The following is a 10,214-nucleotide window of genomic DNA, read 5'->3' on the forward strand; positions in this document are numbered from 1 at the left end:
CGTTCCCTAAAAACACAACCAACACAACTATCTAGGTGGTCTCTAGAAGCATCGGTAAGACCATTATAGAAGATATCAAGTATTTCATTCTTTTCAAGAGGGTGATCAGGCAAAGCATTCAGTAGCTGGACGAGCCTCCCCCCAAGCTTGTCGGAGACTCTCTTCTTCAACTTGCGCAAAGTTGTATATTTCCTGCAAGGCAGCTTGCTTCTTATGGGCAGGGAAATATTTCTCACAGAAGTAGTAGATCATACCCTGGGGGCTACGCACACAACCAGGAGCAAGAGAAGTGAATCAAGTCTTAGCATCATCCTTTAGCGAGAGAGGAAACAGCTTAAGGATATAGTAGTGCTGGATCTTTTCCTCACTCGTGAATAGGGTGGCTATATCGTGCAGTTTGGTAAGATGGGCCACAACCGTTTCAGACTCATAACCGTGAAAAGGATCAGATTCTACCAAAGTGATTAACTCAGGGTCGACAGAGAATTCATAATCCTTATCGGTCACAAAGATAGGCGGAGTAGCAAACTTCGGGTCATATTTCATCCTAGCGTTCAGAGATTTTTCTTTCCACTTGCGCAGTAATTTCTCAACATCATAGCTATCCTTACACGCAAGAAAGTCCTCAGCTATCTCTCCCTCCATAACATAACCCTCCGGCATATGAGGCAATTCATATCTAGGAGAGCTAGTACTAACAGGCAAAATAGCATGCTCTACTTCAATAGTATCAGCAGTTTCAGAAGTATCATCACATCTAGCAGCAACTCTAGCAATTTGTGCATCAAGTAATGCGCCTAGTGGCAAAGCAGTATCAAGCATAGCATCATCACAAGCATCATGGATAGCAGAAGTAGCATCATCAAGCACAAGCGACACATCAAAATTTCTAGCAGGAGGTGGTGTCGCAAACTTACTCATAACTGAAGGTGAATCAAGTGCAGAGCTAGATGGCAGTTCCTTACCTGTCCTCATAGTTGAGGGCAAGACTTTAGTTGTTGGATCTTTCGGAAGATCAGCAGACGTAAATCCCAAGTGACTCACAGAATATTGCTAAGCTTCCCCAACAACGGCGCCAAAAAAAGATCTTGATGACCCACAAGTATAGGGGATCGCAACAGTTTTCGAGGGTAGAGTGTTCAACCCAAATTTGTTGATTCGACACAAGGGAAAGTCAAAGAATATTCTCAAGTATTAGCAGTTGAGTTGTCAATTCAACCACACCTGAAAGACTTAGTATCTGCAGCAAAGTATCAGTAGCAAGGTAGTATAATAGCAACAGTAGCAATAGTAACTAGTAACATCAATAGTGACATCAGTAGTGACAGAGTAACAGTAGCAACAGTGACAGCAGTAGCAGCAAAGTAACATAGCAAGGACCAGTAGGAAAAACTCGCAGGCATTGGATCTGTGATGGATGATTATGCCGGATGGTATTCATCACCCAACAGTTATAACACGGAGAGATATGTAACTAGCTCCGGTTCATCAATGTAATGTAGGCATGTATTCCGTATGTAGTCATACGTGCTTAGGGAAAAGAACTTGCATGACATCTATTGTCCATCCCTCCCGTGGCAGCGGGGTCCTAATGGAAACTACGGGATATTAAGGTTCTCCTTTTAATAAAGAACCGGACCAACGCATTAACACTTAGTGAATACATGAACTCCTCATACTATGGTCATCTCCGGGAGTTGTTCCGGCTATTGTCACTCCGGGGTTGCCGGGTCATAACACATAGTAGGTGACTACAACTTGCAAGATAGGATCAAGAACACACATATATTGGCGACAACATAATAGGTTCAGATCTGAAATCATGGCACTCGGGCCCTAGTGACAAGCATTAAGCATGGCAAAGTAGTAGTAACATCAATCTGAGAACATAGTGGATCCTAGGGATCAATCCCCATCAAAACTAACTCGATTACATGATAGATTTCATCCAACCCATCACCGTCCAGCAAGCCTACGATGAGATTACTCACGAAAGGTGAAGAGCATCATGGAATTGGTGATGAAGGAAGGTTGGTGATGACGATGGCGACGATCTCCCCTCTCCGGAGCCCAGAACGGACTCCAGATCTGCCCTCCAGAGGAAGAACAGGAGGTGGCGGCGCCTCCGTATCGTAAAACGCGATGAACTCTTATCCTTGATTTTTTTTTCAGGACGAAAGGGACTAAATAGAGCTGGGATTGGAGGCGGTGGAGCAACGTGGGCCCCACAAGCCTGCCAGGCGCGGCAAGGGGGGGGGGGGCTGGTGGGCTTGTGGGCTCTCAGCTCCACCCCTCCGGTTGATTCTTGCGCCAGTATTTTTTATATATTTCACAAAAAATTCTCGTAAATTTCTAGGTCATTCCGAGAACTTTTATTTCTGCGCAAAAACAACACCATGGCAATTCTGCTGAAAACAGCGTTAGTCCGGGTTAGTTCCATTCAAATCATGCAAATTAGAGTCCAAAACAAGGGCAAAAGAGTTTGGAAAAGTAGATACGACGGAGACGTATCATGTACTAATTAGGCCACGCAAGTAGAATAATGAAAAGTTGGTTTTCAAAAATTGCCAAAAAATAAGCAACTTCCTATGGCCCAATAATGTTTGGTTAAGTAAAAAACAGCCCAAATGAAGACAGATCCTAAAGGGGTTGTATTTATGGGCTTGGTCCATTGGGCCACTAAGAATATCATGTGTGACTATATGTGGCATCCATGTCATTTTTTTGCCATGTCACCTTATGCCACGTGGATGGTACCATGTCAGCTCAACCACATTAGATCATACGTGGATCAGGCCCATGGGTAGTGACCAATTTTTTGTTCAATAGATTCCACGACCAATTGCTTTTGGTCATAGAATCCATGGCCAAAAACCAGCAAATGTCAAGTTTGCCTGTTCTTGACGGCCAACTATTGATCCCTTCGTTTTGGTATGGTGGGTCATTATTGACCATATTTCTTGTAGTGGATTATCAAACTATGAGCGAGATTGATGCCACTTCATACTGTTCCTAGTTGGGTCGGCCCGCTTTTGTTTTTCCTTCTTTAAAACCATAGTTTTATTCTTGTTTAAAACTGCATAAAATAAGCACGCATGGTGACTTGAACCCAAAACCTCCTATTGTTAGCCGACGCAAGCAACCACCGTGACAACACATCTGTTGCGTTGACTTGCTCCCGTTATCTTCTTTTCCTTACTATTGTCTTTAAAAAGAATAAGAAGTTGCAAATTTTCAAAAAAAAATCATGGATTTGGAAAAATATTGTAAAACTAAAATGATATTGTAGTTTTGGAAAAAGTTCACGGATTCGAAAAAGTACACAAGTTTAGCAAAAAGGTTCACGGATTAAAAAAACTAATTGAAAAAATTTCACAGCTTAAATAAAAAATAGAAAAATACAAAATAAATAAGGAAACAAACGAATTGAGAAACTTGAAATAACGAATTGAAAAAAATTCCCGCCTTAAAAAACAAATTGAAAATTTTCACTCCTTACATGTATTTAATTTTTTCTGAATACATCGTATACATTTTTTTAAATGTCCTAAACATATTTTTGAAATGTGTGAACATTTTCCAAATGCAGCATACATTCATTTCTTGTTACTGTTTATTTTTCTCTTATATTATGCAAAGTTCATTGTGTGTTGCCAAAATATTTATTGTATATTTAGGAAATGTTTTACGTGCCGCACTGCGTGACTAACTTGCCACGCTGCATGAAATATTTGAAAAAAGGTTTGTCATTTTAATAAAATATTAACGAATTTAAGAAAAAATGGAAGAAAAACAGTGCCTCCCCGTGCATTTTTTTGGTTTTTTAACGAAATAAAACTTAAGTGGGTCGGTCCAGCGAGGAGTAGGGTGTGCGCCCTTCTGAATTTTTTGTTTGAACAAAAAATTTAAAACGGGCCGGCGCACTAGACGAATCCTAGTTGACACGATGTCAAGGTTCGATTTAGACCGAAATTAAATAATTCGGGATGCAATCGATCGGAATTTCGATTTAAGGGTTCATTCCGCCAGACCGATACAACTTCAAGTTTTAAATTGAACTTTTTCCCCAAGATACATAGCGTTCCAGAAACTAATAATACTACAGTGCTGTAAAAGTCAATCCTCCTCAAAAAGAAAAAAATATGTAGTCAATCACAGGCATAACTTGTAAACATGTGCACGAATAAAAAATATACTACTAAGAAGCTGCTGAATGTCCATCTTTCTCCGAGAAAAAAACAAGTGGAAACATGCAGGACATGTCGATCCTGGAAGAGTAGAAGGCACCCATACAATCTTTCAACGAACATAACAAATAGCCGACTGAATCTTTAAAAAAAGAAGGGAATAATAACTGAGACAGAAGTGTTGACGACTGGATCTCTGCTCGGCCTTGAACCGTACATCTCATGAGTGCGCTACAGAGCAAGAAACTCCGGCAGGGCACAGATCCTCACGTCGCGGCGGCAAATCGGGCACGTCGGCGCCTGGCAGAACCACCTGAAAATGCACCGGCGGTGGAACGTGTGCGGGCACCTCGGCGGCTGCACGGCGAGCTCTCCCTCCAGACCCTCCAAGCAGATCGGGCAGTCGTCGGGGCTGTCGCTGCCGGCCAGCTCCCTCTCCTTACACGCCATCAGGAGAGCCTGCTCGTCGTGTACGAACTTCCGGGCCACCTCCAGCACGAAGCGGAAGGTGAAGCCGCGGGTGGCGCCGTCGCCGCACGCCACGCGGACGATCTGCGGCACCACGTTGGAGGGTACGACGGCGTCCCACTCGTCCTCGGCGAGGCGGAGCACACCGAGCTGGGGCATCCTCGCCAGCATCCTGCGGAGCGCCCAGCGGCAGCCACCGTCGGTCTGGAGCACGGAGAGGTCTTTCACGAGGAACTTCCTGGCGGAGCCGTTGGTTGGCCCGATGTACGGCTGGTGCCGCACGGTCGCCGGCTGGCCGCGTCCGTGGAACTCCAGGGACCGCTTGACATAGCACCTCACGAACACCGCGAACTGGCACCCAGGGTCGGCCGGCCCGGGATCAACGGAGAACCAGCTTGAGGTCGCCTCGACCATGCGCATGACCAATAGGCCAGCGGTGGCGGCGGCGAAATCCGACATCGCCGTCACTAGTTCCCTACACCGGATCTGTCGTGGCAAAGCTGTAGTAGATAGTTGCGGATGGCGGTGGCGCTATTTGTAGTCCACAGCCGGCTACCAGTCGGAGACGCATCTCGCGGGAAATTCGAATTCTAATCCTTTTAGGAAACGAACGGGATGCAAAAAAAAAAAAAAAAAAAAAACGAACGCGGTGCAAATGTTTTTCTCTTTATTACGAAACGAACGCGGTGCAAATGTTTTTCTCTTTATTACGAAACGAACGCGATGCAAATGTTACGAAACGAACGCGATGCAAATGTTTTTCTCTTTAATAGGAAACGAACGCGACGCAAATGTTTTTCTCTTTGTTAGGAAACCAACGCGATGCATATGTTTTTCTCTTTATTATGAAACCAACGCCAGGCAAATGTTTCTCTTTAGGAAGCGAACGCGATGCAATTATATTTGTCAGTTTCACACGGGCTAGCCATACCTTTTTTTTTCGGAAAGTAGGGTATGTTAGGTAATGCTTATATGTAGCTTCTATGTATACACTGTATTTTGTATTTATACATTTCGTGCACCCTTATATATATGTGAGATACCCACGTCGTATTGGGTGTCGTGCAGTTTTTCACAATTCCAAGTTTTACATGGTATCATTTTAGGTTACGATCGCTTCCGCCTCTGCCCCGATCGCTGCCACCGCGATCGCATCTACTCTCGCGATGGCTTCGCTGCCCGCTCCTGCCCCGGCCTCCGCCGGCGCTGCTTAGGCTGCCGTCACCTCCCCATTCCTGTCGTCGCGTCCGCTAGCCCTCGTCGCTGCTGCCGGCGCTCCCGTGGATGGTCCGCCCTCGTCAGGTCCGGCCGACGTCGCACCGTCTCCGCCCCTGGTTTCGGCTAGGTGCCGCAGCTGGCCTACGGGCCTCCTGCCGCGACCGCCTGGCCAAGGTAACCCCCCCCCCCTCCTGCGCACTACGGCTTCCCCAATGCGTCGGTGGCTCCCTACGGTGCTCCAGCCGCATCGCCGGTCTCCTACGGCACCACGTCGTCTCATCCGTCGGCCTCTGGTGATGCTGCGACCAACCCGTGGCTGTCTCATCCGATGTCGTGTGGTGCCCTAGCTGCACCGTCGATGCCTATGGTGCCTATGTGCCCTCGACGTACGGTGCCTACCTGTCGGCTCAGGCGCCCTATGGCGGTTCCTCGCTAGAGTTGGTGCCCTACTCGGTCCAGCCAGGGGTTGCTTTGTCCCCGAGCTTCTATGCGACTGCGCCTTTTTTACTTTGCGCACCTCATCCCGATGAAGCTCACGACGAATAATTACGTGTTGTGGCGTGCCCAAGTGGTGTCGCTTCTTCGCAGCCGCTACCTGGAGGGCTATGTTAATGGCACCCTGTCGTGCCCTCCACCATATCATCCGGTGTATAATGCTTTGGTGGCGCACGATCAGGCCATTCTCTCTGCTATACAGTCCTTTCTCACGGAGGGGGTCTCGTCGCTGGTCATCTTTGCTGCTACCTCTCGGGATGCGTGGACGGCTCTCCATACCATCTCCGCTTTGCAGTCTCAGGCGCATGCTCATGCCATTCACACCGTGTCGGTGTCAAAACCGGCAGATCTCGGATGGGGGTCCCAAAGTGTGGACCTTGGATCGATGAGTTGCAGGAAGAGGGGGGAGATAACAGTTTACCCAAATTCAAGCCCTCCTATGGAGGTAATATCCCACGTCTTGCTTGATTGTATTGATGAAGATGATTACAAAGTAGATCTACCTCGAGATCGTATATGTTAAACCCTAGATGATTCAGCTTCCTGTGCACGGATATGGGTCTCTGGTTTATATAAACACCAGGAACCCCAGGGTTTACAAGATATCGACTATATTCAGGAATAGATGAGCCGACCTAGTCCTTCTAAGCTTGGAGTACACGCAAATCCTTAGTGCCTTCCTTCCTTCATACGAAGTCATCAACTATCCAGACACTGATGATCTGGTACATGGGGTGGTGCCTCGAGGACCCCTTAATCTAGGACTCCATCACACTGCGCTTGGGGAGGTGAAGCTTAATGCTATCACTGTTACCGACTACTTCAACAAGGTGACAGGCATGAAGGAAACACTAGCCTCCATTGGCAAGGCTCTTGAGCCAGAGGAGTTCACCTCTTATGTGCTCAATGGGTTGAGTGACGACTATGATAATCTGGTGGAAAATATCAATGGTCGTGACACTCCCATCCAGCCGCATGAGTTGTATGCACGTCTCTTTGCCACAGAACAGTGCATCTAGGCTCGTCATTCTGCATTGACTTTCCCTTCTACCAACGCTGTAACACGCGGCAAGGGCAAGCCCTACACGCGCCAGCTGGTGGCAAATCGTCGGCCGCTCCACCCCCGCGGAACACCACTATTTTCGTGTGGAGCTTAGGTCTCCTGCCAGCTTTCTCGTATTGATGGCCTCCTTTCTTCTCGATGCCACCGCTGCTTAAAAAAGGATTTTTAGGGACATCGGGAACAATGGCAAAGGTAATGAGAAGCAGGCTGCTCTGGCAAGTCATGAGCAGGGACATACTCCTTCCTATCTAGTTGATGCATCTTGTTACATGAATACAGGACCACCAATCACCCGACGAGTCATATGGGCAAGCTCTCTACACACGAGCCATACGGTGGACATGATCAGGTTCGCACTGCTAATGGGGAAGGTATGCACATATCACATATTGGTCAGGCATCCCTTCTTACTCGTCGATCCAAACAATTACGTCTCATTAATGTCCTTCGAGTTCCCTCTGTTTCACGTAGTTTGTTTTCTGTTCCTAAACTTACTCGTGATAATGATGTCCTTGCTGAGTTTCACCTGTTTCATTTTTTTGTTAAGGACCGGGACACGAGGAACATACTTCTTAGGGGTCGGCTACGTCATGGTATTTATGCACTTGACGTGACACCGACTCCTTCTGCTTTCACGAGTGTTCGTGTGTCTCCATCGCATTGGCATGCACGCCTTGGTCATCCTGCCAATCCCATTGTCAGCCATGTTCTTCGTCGTTATGAGCTTCCAGTTGTATCCAATAAAAATGCTGCTGCTGTATGTGATGCGTGTCAGCAAGGCCAGAGTCATCAGCTTCCCTTTTCTGAGTGTCGTGTAGTCCACAAACTGCTCGAGCTTGTGTTTTCCGATGCATGGGGCCATGCCCAAACCTCTGTTAGTGGTCATAATTACTATGTCAGTTTTATTGCTGCTTATAATCGTTTCACTTGGCTCTATCTTCTCAAGCGCACGTCCGATGTGTTCAATGTTTTCTTGCAATTTCAAACAGATGTTGAGCGCCTACTCGATCATAAAATAATTCATGTGCAATCTAATTGGGGGGGGGGGGTGAGTAGCACAACCTCAATGATTTCTTTAACAAGCTTTAATTACGCATCGTGTTGCTTGTCCTCATACACATCAGTGTATGAGCGTAAGCATCGTCATATAGTTGAGACTGGTCTCACCTTGCTTGCTCATGCTTCTGTTCCTTTTTGGTTTTGGAGTGATGCTTTCTCCACCATCTGTTTTGTTTTCTTATTAACAGGCTTCCTACACGACTCTTTCAAATGAAAACACCACTTGAACTTTTGCTGCATGAAGTTCCTGATTACTGATTACACGTTTCTCAAGTTTTTTGGGAGTGCGTGTTGGCCTCATCTTCGTTCATATAACAACTGCAAGTTGGAGTTTCGGTCTAAACAGTGTGTGTTCCTCGGTTATAGTTCTCTTCACAACGGGTACAAGTGCCTCATGTTCCTTCTAACCGCGTTTACATCTCTCATGACGTGGTTTTTCATGAGAATGTTTTTTCCTTTTCCGCACTACCGGTCATTCCCACTACTTCCCACTACACCTGAGACGTCTGCTTTATCTATGTGTGGTCAATTTGTAGATGCTAGATATACTCCCTTGTTGCTAACTAATCATGGTGCATGTACTGGACGAGGAGCGCGCCTTGAGCTTCTGGACGAGCAGCCGCCTCCTCGCGCACAGGACGTCGATCGGGCACATAGGGATGAACCCTTGACCGTCGTGATCGCTTCACCTGCCTCGACGCTGGAGCAGGCCTGCAGCGCTGCAGCCGCCTGCAGGGCTGCTAGCATAGGCCGGCCTACTATACTGTTGTTTATTTTTTTCTTTCTTGATATTTTTTGTTACCGAAAAAAATATATAATAAAAAAATATTTACAGATTAAAAAAAAGGATTCATTCAATTAAAAAAAGTTCATATTTTTAGAAAAGGTTCATCAATTTTGAAAAAAAAAGTTCATCCATTTGAAACAAAATTCATTGAAACATGAAAAAAAGTTCATCAAATTGAGGAAAAGTTGATTAAAAATTTAAACAGTTCAGAAAAATAAAATAAATGTTCACAAAATGCAGAAAAGGTTCATGTATTTGTTAGAAAAGTTCATTGAATTGAAAAAAAAGAGTTCATAAATGTTTACAAAGTTCATCCATTTTCATCAAATTTCAGAAAATTCATCTATATTTAGAAAAGTTCATAACTTTTAAAAAGTATTCGTTGAAACTTAAAAAAAAGTTCATCAACATTCAATAAAGTTCATAGATGTTTAAAAAAAATTGTAATAAGAGTCTAGATGGGCCGGCCCAGTTCGGACACCACAGGCGGCAGTTAACAAAAATGCATATTAACTCGCGCCTGTGGCGCGAAACAGGAAATGCCACAAACAATTGATCGATCAAACACATATAAATGGGCCATCAAAGAAGCGCAACATCATAAGCAAGGTGTACCGCTTATTGTTTCGCCTGAAACACACCATAAAGGGAATATCCTATTTGCCGCTCGCTGCCTCAAGCAGTCTGCACTTCGCACAGGCAAGCGATCGAGCAGCGGTGCAACGGGCCGGCCATATAACTGCTCGAGCGTTCTGGTTTTCGGAACGTTCTAGAAGGTTTTCTGAACCATTTTGTTTTCTTTTTTCCTTTTCCCTTTCTTTTCTTTCTGTTTCTGTTTTAAAAAATGTTTTTCAAATCTGAAAAATATTCTTGATTCTTAGAAAATTGTTCTGTATTTTGAAAAATACTCTGAATTTTACAAAATGTTTTGACTTTC

General features: G+C 45.4%; 1 protein-coding gene across 1 annotated transcript; it reads right to left on the reverse strand.

The window, feature by feature from the left end:
• Positions 1-4,418: 4,418 nt before the first annotated feature.
• LOC123442106 (RING-H2 finger protein ATL78-like) lies at positions 4,419-5,114 on the reverse strand. Its single transcript, XM_045118206.1, has one exon. The coding sequence runs from the start codon at positions 5,112-5,114 to the stop codon at positions 4,419-4,421; it is 696 nt and encodes a 231-aa protein (XP_044974141.1).
• Between the last annotated feature and the right edge of the window lie 5,100 nt (positions 5,115-10,214).

The sequence above is a fragment of the Hordeum vulgare genome, chromosome 3H (assembly GCF_904849725.1).
Source record: "Hordeum vulgare subsp. vulgare chromosome 3H, MorexV3_pseudomolecules_assembly, whole genome shotgun sequence".
Lineage (NCBI taxonomy): Eukaryota > Viridiplantae > Streptophyta > Magnoliopsida > Poales > Poaceae > Hordeum > Hordeum vulgare.

Coding starts and splice junctions, on each gene's coding strand:
- LOC123442106 (XM_045118206.1), bottom strand. CDS start 5,114: ATGTCGGATTTCGCCGCCGCCACCGCTGGCCTATTGGTCATGCGCATG.